The following is a 20136-nucleotide window of genomic DNA, read 5'->3' as shown; positions in this document are numbered from 1 at the left end:
TCACCTTGGCTGTAGATCGAGCAGTTTGCTGCAGAGGCGTCGGAGGTCAGAGGGAGGCGACTAATCCAACAATCTGGATCTTCACACACGACAGTCATCCGAGTGTTCTGCACACACAAAGAACAGTTTTCATTGATCAGACTGATCAAAGCCAAGGTTTTTATTCTTGCCTGTCAACCAACACACACAAAGGGTTCTTGTTATTACTCGTTTTGCATCATAGCAGATCTGCAAGGCTCCAACTGACAACACACAAGTCGGTGCACTCCGAACGCCGGTCCAGAACACGGTTAATGGGGAGGTGTGTGTCAGGAAGAGGACCCGGTCTAAAATCTCTGCTAAATCAAACATGTGGAGCATCAAGAATATTTTAGGATGTTAAACAAAGTAACCAAATGGGTTCATCAAAAGTCCCAAGATGCTGTGTTTATGAGTCACTTTTGTTTCTAAGGTAAAACCGTTAATTTTCTATTAATGTGCTATTTTTCGGTCATCGGATCATTTCGGTTTTAGAGACCTGCTCAGTTTCTGCTCAGTTTCTGGTTGAGTTGTGAAAAATATTCTGAAGCGGAGGGCAAATTCTCCTAATTCTTTTTTTGGGGGGGTCATTTATTCCATCTATTACCATATTACTGTATATATGTAAATGGACTCCTGACTCAACAACAGATCAATGTCTGTTTTGTTAATTGGAAGAATGTATATTTTCAAAATAAAAGTTAATTTTCGTTCTAAGCACTGCCACAGATTTGTTCTTCCATAATGAGCTCTTTTATTCATGCCTTTTGATTGTGGGGGATAAAATATCCAAACTTAGTCCGCTATATAGTAATAGCCGCCTAAATAACTACTATCATATTTATCATCACCTGGAATCACAAAGAATCTCTAAATCTCGCTCTTCCTGTGGATTTATTCTAAGTGTAAAAAACACTGCAAAATCAGACTATCAATCTGATCATGAAGCATATAATTAAAATCTGACATTAAATGAGAAAATAGAGCCAAAGTGTTTGTAAAAGTGTAGCCCAATTTGCTCACTGGCTTTGAAAATGATCCATATCATCCAAACTCTCACGTGATGACGCGTGGTTAACTCACTGTGGACCCCCCCCGATTAGATATGTAATTTATGATATGAGCTACATCCACAGGAAAAAAGATTTGGAAACTCAAATCCTGAGCAGGACATTGTTTTATAATTAATGGATTCAGCTTGTGCAGAGTCAGGCAACAAATGCGAAGCTAAGACTGACTGAATCTTTGCGTGTTTTCATGATAAACATGCATAAACATGTTACTGGGGAAAACCCCTTTAAAGCACGCCCAAGCCCAAATTCCACCTGTCGTCTAAACATCATCGCCAAATCAAGTAAAACATCTGATATTGTCTTTTTCAAGTATTACCACTCTTCTTTTAACTACCAGCAGATAATCACCAAAATCAAAGCATTAATTGCAGCCAGCTGGGACGACACAGCCACACATGAGTATCCAGTGTGCGGCCAGCGGTAAACACCGGTTTATGAAAAGGCCGTCAGTGAGCAGAGGATGATTACAGCCCCAGAAGGAAATGAGGGAGCACAAGCGGAACAAAGCGACCCCGAAAATGAAGAAAAAAGAGGAATAAAAGAGGAAGAGGGACCTGAGGAGAAAAGGAGAGAAGAAAAGGAAGAGGAAAAAAAAGATCTGATGAAGTCGACTGGCAGCTATTCAAAGGGCAGCCATAATAAGATCCACGGTGGATACACTGGACAAAGAGTGTAGAGTCAACATCCACTGTCTGTATGTGTGGAGGTATGACACACACACACACACACACAAGAGACCTGAGTACAATCCTGTCTTTGTTTATATGTGGCTCCAGGAGAACTCCCACCACGTGCATGTATCCCATCACTGATATCTCTTGGCGAGGCCTTTCTTCTGTACTTAATGATAATAATAATAATAATAATAATAATAATGGATTGCATTTATATAGCGCTTTTCGGGACCCCTCAAAGCGCTTTACAATACCACTATTCATTCACTCTCACATTCATACACTGGTGAAGGCAAGCTACAGTTGTAGCCACAGCTGCCCTGGGACAGACTGACAGAGGCGAGGCTGCCGTATCGCGCCATCGGCCCTCTGGCCATCACCAGTAGGCGGTAGGTGAAGTGTCTTGCCCAAGGACACAATGACCGAGACTGTCCGAGCCGGGGCTCGAACCGGCAACCTTCCGATTACAAGACGAACACCCAACTCTTAAGCCACGATCGCCTACTTCTGCATCAGCACATTATTCCCCAAACACCACCACCACCACCTTTCCTCCATCAGAGTTTCTGTTTAAGTATCATACTGCAGACATCACTATGAATATTCAAAATATAATCTCTGTACAACCAACAGAGATAAACAATAATAAAAGTGGATTTGACGTGGTTGTGACAGCTGCAGCGACTCCACGGGGAAGAGAGGAAATCTCTGATGCAATGACCGACTGTCCTCACTGTGTGAGAGCTGCACAGCGATGCAGTACCGTTCACTCTCCACCAAGAGGAAGCATTCCCTCAGCACAGGACGTGACGGCCCTCACTGAGCAGCTACAGTCGATGAGAGAAGCACAGAGAAGCTTCCTGCTTTATTTTCCCCGTCACTTTCGACGCTGGCGTCTTCCGTGACTTTTGGTGTTTTTAAGTCTGGTTTTGAGGCCGGCTTTCCTCCAAACATGCTGTAGATTTGTCTCAGTGTTTCAGTAAGCTTCCTTTTTAAAAATATTTTCTGTCTGCAAGTAAAATTCCAGATATGACTCGACCACTGGGCATCTTCTGAAAAGGTTCCCCTTTTTAACAAATTAAAAGTGGTATTAAATATGAAACTGAACCTGAGAGTGACGTATTTATACAGAATTATTCATTCTGGGAGGAAAAAAAGGCCGAAGAAATTCATAGAAAGCCAGTGACAGGCTCTGCTGACACACTGCATGCACCTGGCCAAAGAAAAGATGACTGAGGCTGATGACGATTCTCACTGCTCGTGTATCTGACCTCCACCATCTGTCGCATACATATAAAAAGTCCATAAAATGATCTTTAGAGAGAACTACACTGACCACAGACAGCACACACGATCATCTATACTTGTTCTATTAGTGGAAAATGTTCAGTGTGCACATACAAGTATTAGATATACTGCATTAGTCTAAAATCATCAATATAATTAGTCATAAACTGTTGATAAACAAACATGTCAAATCACCAGTTTGGACCAGTGAGGGGAAAAAGTTGTTTCTCCTCGTCTGCAGCAGCTCTGTGACATCACAGGATTATTGGGATTATTAATACTACAACCAGTGAATAAATACCTGAACACTTTTTCATTACAGCCCGATGTATCTGTTAATATTCAGGTTTCATATTGGATAAACATTAATTTATTTAGCACAAACAAAGACTACTTTATTTTGATTGATATTATTTTCATATGAAAGAAGTTGGGTACACAGATGCGTTTAAATTCTCAACTTTTACTATTCTGATTATAATTATTATTCAATAAATTGTTAAAATTCTATTTTTCACTAGAGAAACATCAAACCACTGCGTGGAGTGTCACTCACTGAACACATAACTGTTGTAATTACTTATTTTATTGATTTATTTTTCAGTTTTTTGTAAAAATTTCCAAACACTTTGAATGCAAATAAAACACATTTGGCAAATTCAGCTTAGCAGCTGTTCAAATTACATAAATCCTCCGTACAAAAGCAGGGCTGTAATGTTCACTCTCTGCAGGTATGATGCAGGTTTTAGGAGTTAATACAAAGTTATCTTGCAGATATTAAAGAACTCATTAAACATCGATCAAGTAATGAATTTGAAAAAGTAGCGATTACCTAATTATACAGCATTTTAAATGTGTGCATCTTTGAAGTTATTTGTTGCTGGTTACATAAAGTATGATTATTGCTCAACAAGTTCACATTTGTATTTATTTGCTGATGTATGTTTTTCCCAAATTCAGTTTAGTCTCATTATTTTGCTTGTTTAAGATTATTTTTGTAACTGTGGACAGGTGGAGTATTTATCACCTAAACAGTTCACTCGCATCATGCAGAATATCCAGTCTCAATTTTATGAACCAGTTTGTATTACTGTAAAAAAAAAATTAATAACCTGTACATTTATATTTTATGTTTGTTTTATAATCATCTCATTTTATTTTTATACTGAAATCTTGTTTTTAATCCAATTAACTATAATGTCATTATATCCATAATAAAATGAAACATATGACTAGGAATACCAAATGGATTTATTACTGATTAATGAAGATGATAATCGTTATTAAATGACAACATTCAGAGGAAACATTTCTGAAACGGATCATGGAGAAATACAAATGGCAGAAAAAAAACTGAGATTCCTGAGAAAGCCTGCGTGTGCAGATCAAGCCATCACTATAAGCACTGATGCTGTGGTGAGACGACACCGTGCAGTGTGTTTTTCACCTTAACTTTGTATGTTTTAAAGATGTTACATATGTCTCACCACAACAGAACCGCAGAGGTCTAATACGAGGTAAAAATCAGGAACCACTTACGTGAGGTTTCAACTGTTTTAACTAAACTCTAAAAGCACAAAATTCAGACTTTTAACTTTTAACTCCAACAGGAAAAAGAGAGCGCTGTTCCTTTAGAATTACAGGTTTGTTTTAGGAATTACTTTCAGATGTTATTCATTCATGTGAAGGCCTTCCCAAAAATATTTCAGAGCTGCTCTCCTCTTATCATCAACCTTAGTGCAGTGTGAGCTCCTCCAACAGCTGCTGCCTGTTCATTGGTCAGATTTAGGACCAGAGGATATTTTAGACCAGGCTTAACTACGTTCTAATATCAGTTTGACGGCACTGCAAAAATATAAGACTTGGGCTAAAATTACACAAGGTTAGACTGTTGTTAACTAAGCTCGGGAAAAATCAGTGAGTTGTGCACACAGGCAGCTGGTTTTGTTTGTCCGTGTGAGTGAATCTATCCTCAACCTAAGAATTAGCAGAAGCTCGGATACACAAAGAAGCTAAAAGATTTCAGCTCTGCTGTATGTATTGAGACTTTACGCCACAGAAGCTTCCAACAGCTCTTTGCTTATCTCTATTTTTGTGTCTGCTGGGTAAACACTGCTGAGAAGGTATTCCGTAAACCGGTTGGCCATTTTTGTTCTTTAAAAAGCCTCCATTTACCCAGAATTCTTTGTACGGTAGTACCCCTTAAGACAGTCAGTGACTAAATTTAGACATGTACCAAACTTGTGATCATTTGGTTTGACTCAGCCACAGTCGAGGTCTGTATTGGTGAAACTGGGCCCTGGTCTCTGTGAAACCTGAAAGCAGAGCAGTGAATCGCTCCCTGCCTCTCAGGGACGTTGGTTTTATACCTAATCGTGTTACTCATTAACCTCATTAGTTATGAGATACAGCAGCTAATTTTTTAAGCATTGCAACATTTTTCCGTTCTTTTGTTGCTCTTTTCGCAAATTTTTAAAGCGATTTTTCTCAGTGTTCAAATAAACACATTTGCAATTTTATTTTGCACAGTATTTTTTTTCCTTATCTCTCTCTTTACAGTTATAACACTGGTTTGGTCAATAATACCTAACGTGAAGTCTGCCACTGTTAGCTGAAGACATCGGGCTGTGTGTTATGATCAGACAGCTCATTGGAATATCTGAAGAAGATGGATGTTGGAAAGACAGTGAGAAGAGAGGGAAAGGACAGAAGGAAGGAAGCCTCTCAGTCTGTTGCACGTTAAAGATTGAGGCAGAGCGTATTGTATTTCATGGGGGACTAGCGCTGATGTGGAGATACGGCTGCTTTTGTTTTAATTTGTAACCCAATGCTGGAGCCGTCTGAGCTGTAAGTACTGCTAATTTGCTTCAGACTAATTCATCACGGCCACGGCTTTGGAATTCACCATGATAGGGCAATGGGGAGAGCTCACTAGCGCGCAAGTGGAAATAACACACACACACACACACACACACTCTCACGTATTTTATATATACAAATACACAAAGAGCAAAAGAAAATGGAAAACACACACACACACACACACACATGCTCATTCTTTAAAGATCTAAAATATTAAGTAATTAAAGAGTGTGATGCACTCTCTTCTCTTCTTATTTCAGAATTAATAACACTTGGATGAAAATTCAGCCTCTCCCCGATGGAGTTTCCTCTCCAACCACAACAATGTCAACAAGCTAGCACAAAAGAAACATGATAATAGAATATTTGTTTTGGAGTTATTGATTGAACGTTAACGTCATAGATGTTGTGAAATGTCACATGCAATTTCCATTTATTTTCATATCTGATGTCTGACCAGATAAATCATCCCAGTGAGACGTGGCAGCTTTTCCACCCTCATGATGACTCACACTAGGGGCAATTCTCAAAACTATTCTCTACCTTACTTCTTTGTAATCCTGTAAGCATGTAAGCCAGCTGCATGGAGGACACTGTAGAGCTGAAGACCAACCAAGACCCGATTGTTTGATGTGTGTCATTAATACCTTCCCAGGAGGGCATGTGGGGGCAGTTCCAGATTTGTAGTAGCAAAGCTAGCAGATGTGAAGCACGTTCAGTTATGATTAGTTGTGCTGTGTTTTTGGTTTTGTTATGTTTCGTAGTGTAAAAAGAGGTCAACTGGCCAGCCTCCAGATGTGAACACAGGAAACCTGAAGGAGTGAAGAAAAATATTTTTGTTTAGGGGCACATCCCACATCTGTAGTCTCATTGGGATTCAGGAAACACTGCGGGAGCTACAGTAGCATGCAAACGCCTGCACGGGCTGTGTTAAAACTCCAAGATTACTTGGAAATCTATCAGTCACTCGGCCTGCTTGTCCTTGGTATGCTCACAGCTGAATTTAAAGGAGATAGAGATCAATTGCTGTCCTGCAGATGCTGCTAGTTTTGCTTGGACAAAGCTAAAGTAGAGGATTCGGCTCATGGAAGTAAATCACAACGTCACCTAATACCAGCGACGCTAACAGATAATCTGCTGTGTCAAACTGCAACAAGGAGAACACGCTACTTTACACACTTTACAGTCACACACACACACACAGTTTCACATGAGATAATGAGAGTCAGCGAGGCAGAGGGCCAGCTCACACTTTGTGTGTGTGTGTGTGTGTGTGTGTGTGTGTGTGTGTGTGTGTGTGTGTAATTAACCAGGCCAGTAGAGAATGCAGATGCCAGAGATGTGCGAGTGAGTTAAGGAGAACGGAGAGGCCACCGGATGTTATCAAAGCCCTTTTCACTTCTCTTGGGCTGAAGCCGATCACAATGACTCAAACGGCCAACGTTCGCCTCTGGAACATGTGGACCAACAAAGAGTCAACCTTCTCAAGTTTTCAGAGCAGCCAAACACTATTATCTATCAAAGGTGGATAATGAAAATAGCACAAATATAAGAATCTTAGAAACAGCCATTGTTTCATGGCTGCATCACCTCCTGTGATGGCAAAATCGATACGTTTCCTTTTAAACGCCAACAAATCATCAATGTGTTCTCATCCTGGGCACTGACTTCTGTTATTTTGGGTCTCATTGTTACCAACAAGGTAACTTTTGGTTCTACATTAGGAGGTGAAATAGTTGGTGGAGGATTTAAGCTTCGCCTCCTTTTATCTGTTTGTTTCTGGCTTTTAACGTTTGCTTTCTGGTTTAACTGGTTTACTAGGTTAGCAAAGCAAGGGCCTTCAGACCGGTAAGTTTGAATGCTGAAACACGAGTTGGCATTGACACAACCTTGCAGCTAACTGAGACACAGTCCATATGTAGCCTAGAACATGGAAATGTGTCCTATTTACAGAAAGAGCCCAGAATAGAAGGCGAGGGTTTTTGAATAATGATGCGTGTAAACATGCTGTGTCTGTAAAGGGAAATAAAAAAGAAGAGAACTCAGAGAGGATCCATTGTTTCACGAAAGCAGCACGATCAAATGAAGATCAGGAGATCCACACGGATGTCGGTGTATCGAGTGCAAAAACTCCCTGCCGTCTTTCTTCTTTCTTTCCCGTCACCTAAACTATCCACGCAGCCCTCCATCTATCAGTGGGATGTCAGGCCTCCGCGACAGAGCTCCATCTTGGTTGAGAGCGCTGCCTTAAGCCCCATCAGCCGGAGGAGAGTCTTTGAGCTGCAGTCTAAGCCCCTCGCCCGGACCCTGGTCCCTTCATGAATATTAACCAGCCCCGAGCCCGGCTTTAATCTGCCTGATCCCCGCACTGCTGCCGCCGCGACGATAGCGAATCTAATTATTTGGTCTGATATTAACCCCCCCCCCCCTCGCGCACACCATTCCCACCCCCAACACTGTGTCTTCACTACAGCTTCTGTAACATTCATGTGTGTCAGTGCAAGCACACACTGACTGAGCTCTCCAACCACTTTTTTTTTATTGCCAAAGTCATTTCACATATAACATCCATTCACACACCTCTCTCTCTCTCGCTCTCACCCAACCCCCCCGCCACCTCCAGCGCAGCCTGCGACGCCCTCTCCTTATCAGGTCCAAAAACGCCCTCCTCCTATGCTGATAAAACTTGAATGCAAATGATGCCGGGCTGATTTCATTTCTTCATTTTCTTCCTCCACTCCCTCATTCAGTATCAGAATGGCTCCTTGCTCAACCTCTCTCTCTCTCTCTCTCTATCTCTCTGCAGACCCAAACACCACCGACGATGATGATAATGATGAACATCATCATCATCATCATGGTAACAGCAACTTTCCCAGAACTATCCCCAACACCTGACCCCATGTCACATCGCCTCGTGGACTATGTGGATGTCAATTAAAGCAGAAGAAAAAAGAGCCGCCCTCGTATCGGCACCTCCACCAGCACCCTGAGATGAGCAGATTAAGATTTCTCTGCGCAGCTGTCAACTGCCACAGTTTTACTGCTACCACTGGGGAATAAGTATGTTTGTATATGCAAATAACCTCTGGTACATCAAGCACATCTATGTCTCAATGCTGGATACTGTTTCACGTCATCTAATATAGTTTACATTGCTGTAAAACAGACGGAACATGATGGCCGGATGGTTATTAAATGTAAAACAAGTCAATAATGCATGATGGTGCACGCTTAGACACAGATCCGTGTTCTTACAAGAACCCAGATTACCCAGATAATTCCACACTAAAACGGCTTTTTTATATAAAAACTTCAAAAAAGGTGGAAAAATTTCTTTGTTTTATTAAGTGTAGAAAACAAAACATAACAAAAAATGGACCTTTTGTAGTATTTATGACGGTCTGTTGAGTCGCACTAAGGTAAAAAAGAGATGAGAAAAAAAGATTTGTAAGTGGATTGTTTGACTTTTTCCACTTACAGCGACTCGATCGCAAGTCGTCACGACAACCAGCTGGTCACCCAGAGTCAAGTCAAGTGGCTTTTTTGTCATTCCAACCATGTGCAGTGGTACAGTGCACAGTAAAATATGACAGCGTTCCTCCAAGACCCTGGTGCTACAAATGACATATAAGAAACAATCAACACAGGACTACAGAAAGTGCAAGTGTGCAAAAACAGCATAAATTGCAAAAAAACCAAAACACAACGACAGAGCAGAACGATACAGACACAACAGTGCAATAGAAAAGTGCAACAATGACAGTGGGTTGTGCAAAAGACTGAGCATTGTGCAAAAAGTAACTTTTTGTATATGAAGGTTTGCGTGTGTGTGTGTGTGTGTGTGTATGAGATTGTGCAGATAAGTGCTATATAATGGGATTATACTATCATTATAATGCACAGATCACCCAGTGGGAGGCAACCTGTCCCCAAGCAATCGCAGGGTGACTCAGACTAACCGCAAACACTCAGATCGACTGGAAGATTCACAAATAACTGCCGTCTCATCCATAAACACAGACTGTTTCACTTCTATGGGGTTCTGGCTGCGCTCAGAATGTAAGTAGCTAATGGGAATTTCCTGTGAATGTAGATGGCAACAGATCTGCTACCTGATGGCATTAGATTTGTATTTTCACCAATTTATAAGTTAATTACTGGATTTTCAGTGCATGTAGTCACCAGCTTGACCTCATTTAACTGCAAACTGATAGCAGAGTCCATATTATTGCTGTTTTACCACCGTCTGGACACACCAAACTCTCCACCTTCAAAGCAACCAGCCAAAGGCAACAGGATCGCAAGTTTATTCCACAAGGTTCCAATAATTTTGTTATGTTTTTCCCTTGTGCAACTTAGATTTTTGGCATAGAGGGTATGTCAAACAGCTATGTTATATAGAAATTAGTTATAACAGTTATTTTATGGAAACCAGTGCCGTGAAATACACTTCCTGTTGTATTTATTTGCCCCTTACAGCCAATCAGAAGAACTTGGCTAGAGCTAAAACAGCTTGTTTAAGAAACAGAATGAAATGAGCGGTTACAAAAACCCCCACTGAAGTGTGAATCATGCAAAAGTCCTATAGTAGAGCTCAAGAATAAAGGACATGGACCTGGGAATGAGCAGAAATGATCCTGTGTAATCATCGGCACTAGGCTTCTCACATGTGCACAGTAACTCCTTTTCAGACACTAGATATCACTGTAAAGTATGATTTTCTTTGGGTTTTGGAGTGTTCAAGCGTAGCGGGCATATTAGAGGCCTTTGAGCAGATCACAACATACTCGAAAAAAGCTGCAAAATCCTCTCCTACATTAAATGCTTCAAACAGTTTGTGGGAATTTAATACGCTGCTCTGCTCCTTTCCTGACCTTTTCAACCACGGCCGTTCATTCACTCCCCTCACAGAATCATTCATTCAATCATCCCAATTCACTCTCTTCCTCCCTTCTCCACTTTCACTGTCTGTCCTGCACCGCCTCCTTCCTTTTATGCACCTCTTTCTTTCTTAATCTCCGATTCTTTTTCCTCTCCTCTCCCTCTCATTCCTATACTTCCGTCCATCCGTCCATCTGCCTGCCCCTCCTTCCACCGTCCTATCTCGCCCTCTTTTCTCAGTCCGTCTCTCGTTCTATCTCTCGGCCACAGGAAATAGTTTCTTTCGCAATCCAGAGAGTTGGAGGGGTGTACTCACTGTCCCAAACAAAGAGGTCACTGTGTGAATCCTCCAAAAATACAAAGAAGAAAAGGAAGGCAGATAAAAATCAGAAACCTACTCTCATCCGCCTCTCGCATACAAACACACATGCACACACTTTACCTCCGCTGTACTCGAGCAAAGCATTTCCCTAACATTCAACAGAGACACAAGATACTTTTTTTTCTTTTTAATGCTGTATTCTGCACACACAGGATAAATGCTGTCAGTACAGTATACAGCCAAGGCTAGGTGGCAGACTGAAAGCTTATTCCCTTTAGCAGGGGTGCTCCTGCACAGCCGCATGTATCGTCGCACACCTCAGAGAAGAAAAGGAATGAGGAAAAAATAGAGGGAGTCTGGTTTGATGAGCTGCATGCAAATGACATGTAAAAATATAAAACTGCGATACTTAAAACGGGGGCTGAGATAAGAGATTTGAAAATGAGGCACTCTTGGAAAGCGGGCTCCTGAACTGCAGGAGATGAGGCTCGGAGATAGACAGGATAGAGGTTTTCCCTCTCCTCTTCTCTTCTCTCCTCTCCTGCACCACCACCACCTCCTCCTCCTCCTTTTTCCGTCCTCCTCCACCCTGCAAAAGCTGGTGCAGATGACAGTGAGATGCAGATACCAGCCAGTCACTGCCACTGAGTGATGAACACATCCTCCCTCCTTTTCGTTTAACCCTCGTCTTCCACGGTTTTCTCACCTCTCTTCCACTTCTCTCATATTTCTCTTTGTCCCTAATGTTTTGTTTCCCTCCTTTCTGTTCGGCCATCCTTTGTTCCTTCTCTCTGGGCCAACTCTATCAGTATCGGTCCATTTTATCTTTTTTGAGGGAATTTTTTCCTCTCTCCTGGGGTGATAGACTCTTCTGTCAGAGCCAGACTGACAATCAGACAGCTACTGTCACGATGTGGGGAAATCATATGACAGGTGAGGGTAAATGTAGCCAATACTGAGCACGCTGATTCAGTCAGATGGATGCTGGTTCCCCTTAATGCCATGATGGTCAACATTTTGAGCCATAACGTCTATCACTCAAGGGTTTTACCCCCCCCTTAAAAGCTCTAGTTGCTGACGTATTTAAAGCCACAGTATAATGTCAGCTAGTTCAGGACCACTGTAGTCAGAAGAGCAGGAATGTATATCTAGAGTTGTGAAACCTTCTCGTCATTTCACACATTACTCACAACAGATAATATTAAGTAAGATGCAGCATTAAAAGGAGAAAGTGGGAGGTGGGTTGCAGAGTGGCTTGCAGTACCTCAAATATTATATACCTAGTATATTATATGATATATGAGAATTGCCAATTGGATGTGTAGAAGAATATCAGCTCATCTGCAGGAATTGCACCTGAGCTTAACTTCGTCGCCTGGCTGAACTGACGCTATGCTCGACTTAGAGCATGCTTAGCTGTTTGTGCTGCGATGCATTTTCCAGTGGAAGGATTACTTCTAGAGGGACTCAGTCAGACGTGACAGAATGAATTAGGGAATAGGGAATATCTGGGCAACCACACTGATCTCAAGCGGGGATTAGCACTACCTTTGAGAAGGCACAGATACGTGTGTTGTTAAGTTTGTTGTGTTTTCTGTTTGACGTTCAGTCACTACTTGCAGTCCTTACCAAAAAGAAATTAGCTGAATACAAAGCTAAGCAAGAACCTGTTTAACTTGTGATAGAAGCTGTGACAGTCTGAGAGTAGTAGCTACTGCTAGCTAAAAGTTTTGTGGTTGATAAGATCCGCCATTGATATTCAGTATTTGAAATGGTTGTTTGTGGGAAAGCTAACATAACGTGGACGAAGCCAGCAGCAAAGGGTCACCATGCTAGCAGCTTTTCTTTGTATGATTGCAATAGTTTTTGATTACATTGGCCAAGATACCAGTCAGAGGTCCCATGGCAACCTCTGGTCTCTAGTGAGTTGTTACTGTAGGTTGTTGACTGTTACTGGGTGAAAGTGCATGCAAAGATAGTGCAACCTTGTAATTGCTTTGGTTGCTAGCACTTCTCCGACTTGTCTGCAAAGTTTGTCCTTGCAAACTACAGAAAACTTCGGCAATCTGTTACCAACCAAAGTAATCGTAAAGAGGTTTTGGATTTAGCACCGCATTCTGCCAACAATGTGCAGCAACCACTTACTAAATGGTCGGGGAAAAAAACTTTTTTCCATCTCGGCAGTAGCTGCTGCACAGGTCGCCATGTAGCCATTTAGGCCTGTGTGACCAGCTGCTGCTGTTGTTGGTTCATTCAACTGCAAAGACAGGGCACTGCAATACTTTAAAATCCAACAAAACAACACCAAGGTGATGTGATTCGGCCGTGACCACTGCTGGCGATCTTTTGGCTCTGCCATTGTGGCCTCCGCCCACACCTCCTTCAACAGTGTCCTTAAACTGGAGTTGGAGGATGAAGGAGAAATAAATGAAATGGCAACCATGCACTTTTAGCAATGTAAACAAGGGTTTTGCCAAATGATATTCAAACACACGCTTCCCATCCATGATATTGCTCAGCTAGCTACTACAAGCCACGAGCCAACAAAGATAAGCGTGCTTTCATATCACATTTGACTTCATTTTTGTGTATGCCTCAGGGTGCGGGATGAGTTATCGCAAATATTTAAACATTTTACTGCAAGATAGTACAGGGATTCGATATATGAATACTTTAAAATTCCGGTAAAGAGACTTTAACGTTTGAAAAAAATATTTTTTTCTTGTGTCTTTAATGCTAAATATTATTGTTGTTGCACTCTGCCTTCGTTTTAGGAATGCCACTTGTGTCTCACGTTCTTCTGGGGGGCATCACAGAAGGTGTCTCAACACTCACCGTAATCATCGATTTGTCATCTTCTGAAGGAGCACCATTTTAATTAACATTCTAATTTGATGGGCGGAGGAGAGAAAGAAACACAGAGGCTGAGAAACACTGTTGATGAGTCCAGATAAACTGCAAAAGATCAGAATCAGGATGTAAACAAACCGATTCAGAGTCAACACACATACACAAAAAAAAGAAAAACGAAAAATGAGGAGAAAACTGCTTGAGAGAGAGTAAGGAGACGGTGATCACCTTCACTCGTCCTTCTTGGGGAGTGAGGGAAAGAAGAAGTGGAAAGGAGAGTAGATGAGGTAGAGGGGAAGAGAGATAGAGAGTGAGAAGAGACTACCCAAAAAGTGTTTGAAAAGCCGTGGGTGGCGCGCCTTATCGCCCCAGTTCTCCTGGAGAGATTATTGGGGGATTAGTGCGAACGCTTGTTTCTAAAACATGATGAAAAGACGTTCGGCGCGTGATAACGCTTTGAACTCCCCTACTCTACTCCTTCTAGGATCGTGCCTTGGGGCTGCCTTTCCACGAAAGACAAGATTGGGGTGGGGTGAGCTGTTGGGTGCTGTTGAAGGGGGGGCGAACAATAGGAACGATGTAAGTGGAGTTTTTCCTGTGGTACAGTCTTCTCCTAGGACATCTGTCCTTTTGGAAGATGCAACAGATGCAGTAAACTCTGCTCGCTCTTTAACATCATTGCTTCATCCTTCATCTGAGCTAAAATTTTCACAAGTCCTACAACTTCTATCCAATCGCACACAACCGCACTATCAGTTAATTAAAGCAGGATCCAATCAGAAGAAGCGGAGATATAATATCAGATCTGTTATGTGCGATCCAATCAGAAAAGCAGCAGTGGCGTGCTCACTCCTGGGTTGCCATGGGAGGCTCGCCGAGGAGGACCTGGTTGTTCACTCAACCAAAAACTGTGAGGAATCAGCAGCCAGCTGATCAGTTGATCAGTAAACATTATTATACCCTGTTCTAAAGTCCAACAGCCATATCAGCCAGAATATATTTAAATAGATAAATGGTTTTACGCCTCTTTCTCAAGAGATGCAAATGGCAGAATTTCCATATGACACAGGCCAGTTAACATGCTGCTAATCTAATGAAGGAGATCTGTTGGAGGGAGAACGAGGACTGGATCTCATCTGCCTCTCTCGCTCGCTCTCTCTGCCCCACCCTGATTTCTCAGAACTCACACCCACCCATAAAACAACACACAGCTAAGGAACCATCAAAGGTGCAGTTCGACAAGGAAAAATATCTCTGATGTTTCTGTACGTGTTTCTGCACATCCAAACTGCTTCCCAGTGTTGTTGTGTCACTGGGTAGACCTGGTATTGAAATCTTAGCTTATGGGCCCAGGTTAGTTGAGGGAAGTTAATTGAGAAAGACGAAGAAGGCCAATACTGCAAGGTGTGGGGCTGAGAATGGACCGTGCCAATCTTACCAAGAAATGAAGTGAAAGCATGTCCAAATGCCAGTACAGTGCAGTGGGGAGGGTTGTGTCAGGAAGGGCATCGATATCTGAGCCAAACGAAAGGCAGATCAGCCAAAGAAGAAGAAATAGAGTACCTTCCTCAGGTCTGATTCAATAAGGTGTTGCACCAGAGCAAACTGGGTTTGAAAAAAAAGTACTGTCAGTATTTACAAAGAGAGCGCGGTGAGCAGACTCAGTTGCAATATGAGGAAAAGTATATTTAAGCGTACAAACTGACTTACTAATGTTTGCGACACACAACTGAACTGTGCTGATATTTAATGGTGAAAAGAAAAGCACGTCTTATTTTTTAGTTATTTATTTTTGTACTTGATACTGAAAGGAACTGACTGCCCCTGCATTTAGAAAATGGCACAACTTTTGTAAATCGCCCTAAAGAGGGGATCTCACACACGTCATTTTGCCCCGTTTATTTAATCCGGCATTACATGTTGTGAAAAGTGTTGCTTTTGTTTGGTGTTTTATCATAAAAATATTATTTAAATCTTATTCAGAAATCACTAGGACGCATTAGAGAATGGAGGAATATGGAAAACTTTGGTCCCTTTATATTATCTGGGAATAAATTACACTGAAAGTCAAAGGCCTACTGTAAGAATAAAACAACACAATATTAAACAGTCTTCAAATTTATGTTAATCACCACTTTTTTTTTGGCTGGTTAGTTAGAAATGCAAACGATATCCAATAAACCTGTAACACATCCAATGTGATCTCCGTTATTGATGAAGCGTCCTTGTTTGTTTTGAAACAAAAATACTTCATCTATGGCAACAGCGATGATAACGTGACGATTAGTTGAAGCTAATGAGAAAATACTTCAAAAGCTGACATTTGAGATGATGTGGAGGTGGATTAGTGCACATGACACAGGGAACTAGTTTATCTTGGAAGGAAACATTAACATCAAACACTTATGTGAGTGGTATACAGTGCAACCCACATAACCTTTATGAGGGAAGGCACTATTTAAAGAACAATATTTTTCTTTCAAAACTGACATTTTGGTCTCAAAATACTCAAAATATCTCAAAACACTGACATATGTCATGCTAGAGATTCCAACTGTTTTCTATAGATTTGACAGAGACATCCTAACTATTAAGAGGCTGTAGGCTAACCCAGATTCATTATTAGTTAGTATGCACTTTCAGACCCAAACTCACATCTAAAACGCTGATGTTGACCAGCAGATCGGGGTGAAAAGATACATTTAAATGATAAAAGCCATGAAAACTGTGCATTTTTTAATTCATGAATTCAAATACAAGCTATGTGAAGTGAGTTTATCCTTAGCATTGAACGTGTTTTAGGCTCACACTTTGGCAGAGCAGAAGAAGATGAGCAGATTTCTCCTCTCCAACACACTAAGGAGGATAGCCCTGACCCCTGCTGACCCAGGAGGGAGGGAGGCGGGGAAGGATTGAGGGTTGGGCGGGAGGAGGGGGGGATGGAGTGACAGGGGGAGAAACACAGGAGGAATGTGAGATTACGGCCACTATCTCCAGCAGATACCGAAGGTCCGTCTCCTCACTCCTTTAGTCCACAGATAGGAAGGGGGGAGGGGGGAGGAGGGGGGACAGAAAATGAGGAAGAAGAGGGAGAAAATGAGTTTTTAAGAGTCAGGACGAGATGCTTTCCATATGAATGCCAAGACCTCAGAAGAACAGAAAAAGACTTTACAGTTTAGAGGAGGAATAGGACAGTATGGGCAGCGGAAGGGGAGGGGAGGAACAAAAGGTGATGGGTGAGCGTGTATGTGTGTGTATGTGAGAGTGTTAGAGCGCACGCACACACACACACACACAGACACACACACACACACAGACATCTATCTGTACACTCAGAACCACACTGATAATAAACGAAATCTTAGAAATGAGAGCCTATCAAGCGGGAATCAATCACTGGGGTTTGTTGTCCAGGAGGATGGCGCCATGTGGAGATAAAAGACAGGCGGACGTCTGGGGAGGGCAGGGAGGAGAGGAGGAGAAGAGGGGAGAGGATGGAAGAGGATAGGACTCTGATGGAGAAAGGCCAGGATGTGTGGTATAAACTCCATCTAAATTTGAACGGGAGTCTTTTTTTGTGGACTGATGAGAAACTGGTTTGGATGCAGATGCGCACCGATTAAAACGGGCTAATCTGACGCCTTTAAAAGCTGAGAGAAAACTGAAGATCAAGCCACAAAAATCAATCAATCAGTACAAGAATTTTGGGCAGGGAATGGCTGCGTGTGAACAACCCCGTGTGTGTGAGGCTTAGTGTTCGTATGAGAGTGCGCTCCATGCCAGGAAGCCTCTCCCAGCATCAGTATCATATGATTAAGATGGACTTGCGCATGATGCACAAACCCATCCTCTGATAGGGCTCCATCCGGTCCCACACACTGTTCCCAAGGAACACACACACACATAAATACATTGCACGCATGGCTGTTTTCATTTCCAACCACTGTCATACACATGATAAGATTTGTACTCATTGTCTGCAACCATCTGACCTCTGACCTGACCAGTGGAAATCGTTTCAGTCGGGTTTCTCTTTAGTGTTTCACTTCACCCTGGTTTGCCCTCAGCTCTGTGTTACAGTGCAGACGTGGTATAGAACAGCATGCTGAAACTCTTTTTGTAAATCCAATAATCACTTAGGCAGATGGTGTCAGAGTTCTATAACAACATATTGCAACCAAAAGGCAAATTATTTCTATTAATTTAAAAGAAAATTAGATTTGAGCTTTGGCTGAGAAATAATGTTTATTTATTTGGACAACTCAACTTTTAAAAAGAAAGATTTATTACAGTAGCTGAATACAGTTTGATGCCCAAGCTGGTGGTGGTTGAACTTTAAATAAGCTGCCAAAGTGGGAAGGTGTGAACACGACATGAGGAAAGGGAAGCCTGACTGATCTAGCTTGCAGGCTTGGCTCCATTATTAACATTGCTGGAATAACGAGCCTGTAAAACATCAACTCTGCTGCATGACATCAGCAAAATTGGCACTGAACGAGAATAAGGCTAGGCTGCTTGCTGCCACCACAGATGTCCCGGGACCAGCAAAACAATCACAAACTAGTTGACTAAGACTGCTTTCATTGAGGTTAACTATATGAGGACAGCCCACACTAATCGTAGTTACGTGTTACTGTAGCCACAATAAAGTGGCAATAGATTTGGAGAGCCTTCAGGAACCCCGAGAACTCAGGACTGGACTGAACGAGAACTTTTTTCATTTATCTGACTGGACAAAAATCCTTTACATTAACCCAGTAGCTGACAGCGTATGAGGTCTTCACCCTACTGGATAAAATGCTCCAATACTGGACCTGCTCCTGCTTAGTTATTAACCTGCCTGCATGTGTACAGCGATCTCCTACTTTAGTGTCCAACAATGCTAAAAACAAAGTTCCTTGTAATAAACTAGATGGTAGACTGTGGTAGCAACCATTGGAGAAATTCAACCTGCTTAATGTGAGTTCTCACATCAACTTGAAAGGTGCTTTAGAGCCACGGAAGACACAATATTCATTATTTTAGCAGGAAAACATAGTCTGGTAGATTTATTGTATCCAAACATAACAAAGTCATAAAGAAAATCATGTCTATTGCTTGAACTTTTAAATGATCAATCCTCTGTTGGTCTCTGAGCCGTCCATGCTACACAAAGTTTACTCGTGCCTTCATGTTGCAGAGACGGCGGTTAAGCCAACACTTTGCTAAGCCAGTGCAAACACAGTAAAATACACAGGAATAGTTACCATAGACATAATTCTATATTTAAATCTTAAACAGCTCCATGCTGGAAATCCAGCACAGTGCCGGAGAACTTTGAGCACCGGTAACCACACTGGAGCTCTTACCTCGGTCTCCGGCTCATCTGTGCTGCTCTGTGATTGGACAATTCCTGGGTAGGGGCCCCATACTGTGTCTGGAGAGAGGTCTCTTACTGTCACCACACTGCTGTCGCCACCTTCATCACTTAGCTCTAGGTCATCTGTGAAGCAGGTGGGAAACAGAGGAGAAAATAACATTAAATAAGCCCAGAGTGGTTTAAATATTCATGTGCCGAAGAGATCATGCAGAGGCCTCTTCATCGGGAGCATAATGTAGAAACCTTGAACTCACCATTCAAAAGCTTAGTTTTGTGATTTGTGGCTAAAATCTAAACCTGCGGGTTCAAACTGAGCCACAGCGCAGGCATTATGGGTGGCTCAAAAGACAAAAAACTTGATCAGCATGTGGCTTGAACTTGACCTGAACCCTCAGAGGAGCTCAGCCCAAACAGAAAATACTGTCAGCAGCTCAACAGCAGGGGGAGTTTGATACAAGCAGAGCGCTTTCTGTCCTGGTCGGTTCAAACAGGGGAAACTTCTTGTGTACTTCCTCAAAGTGAAAAGATAAGTGCAGAAGGATGGCAGTGACAGCTGTGGTCTGAGCCCGCTGCAGCCCAGATAGAGGCAGATAGCCGGCAGGCATGGAGGACTGAGCCATCTATTTAAAAACTTAGAGACAGCTCGGACTGTGAGAGTCTGTCGTTTAGAGGAGTCTCTGCACATCTGAGGATAAATGAACAAGACTGCAAGTGAGTGCTGTAACGGGAACTCTGACTAGGTGGGATTAACAGCAGCTGCTGCAGTTACACAAGCAGCCCTGGGGTCTGCTTATTGAGGAGTTCTCT

The 20136-nt window shown here is 42.2% G+C and overlaps 1 protein-coding gene across 3 annotated transcripts in view; it reads right to left on the bottom strand.

The window, feature by feature from the left end:
• Positions 1–20136, bottom strand: part of zfpm1 (zinc finger protein, FOG family member 1) — a 107059-nt gene that overhangs the window by 8864 nt on the left and 78059 nt on the right. For all 3 annotated transcript variants that reach the window (XM_005449222.3, XM_019360864.2, XM_005449224.3), the window contains 2 exons: positions 19319–19452; positions 5–107 (listed from right to left, as the gene is read on the bottom strand). In XM_005449222.3, the coding sequence (XP_005449279.1) occupies positions 5–107; positions 19319–19452 (237 nt within the window). The remainder of the gene's footprint in view (positions 1–4; positions 108–19318; positions 19453–20136) is intronic.

Source organism: Oreochromis niloticus, linkage group LG7 (genome assembly GCF_001858045.2).
Source record: "Oreochromis niloticus isolate F11D_XX linkage group LG7, O_niloticus_UMD_NMBU, whole genome shotgun sequence".
NCBI lineage: Eukaryota > Metazoa > Chordata > Actinopteri > Cichliformes > Cichlidae > Oreochromis > Oreochromis niloticus.
The sequence above is the reverse complement of the archived record's forward strand: the minus strand, read 5'-3'. Positions and strand labels throughout refer to the sequence as shown.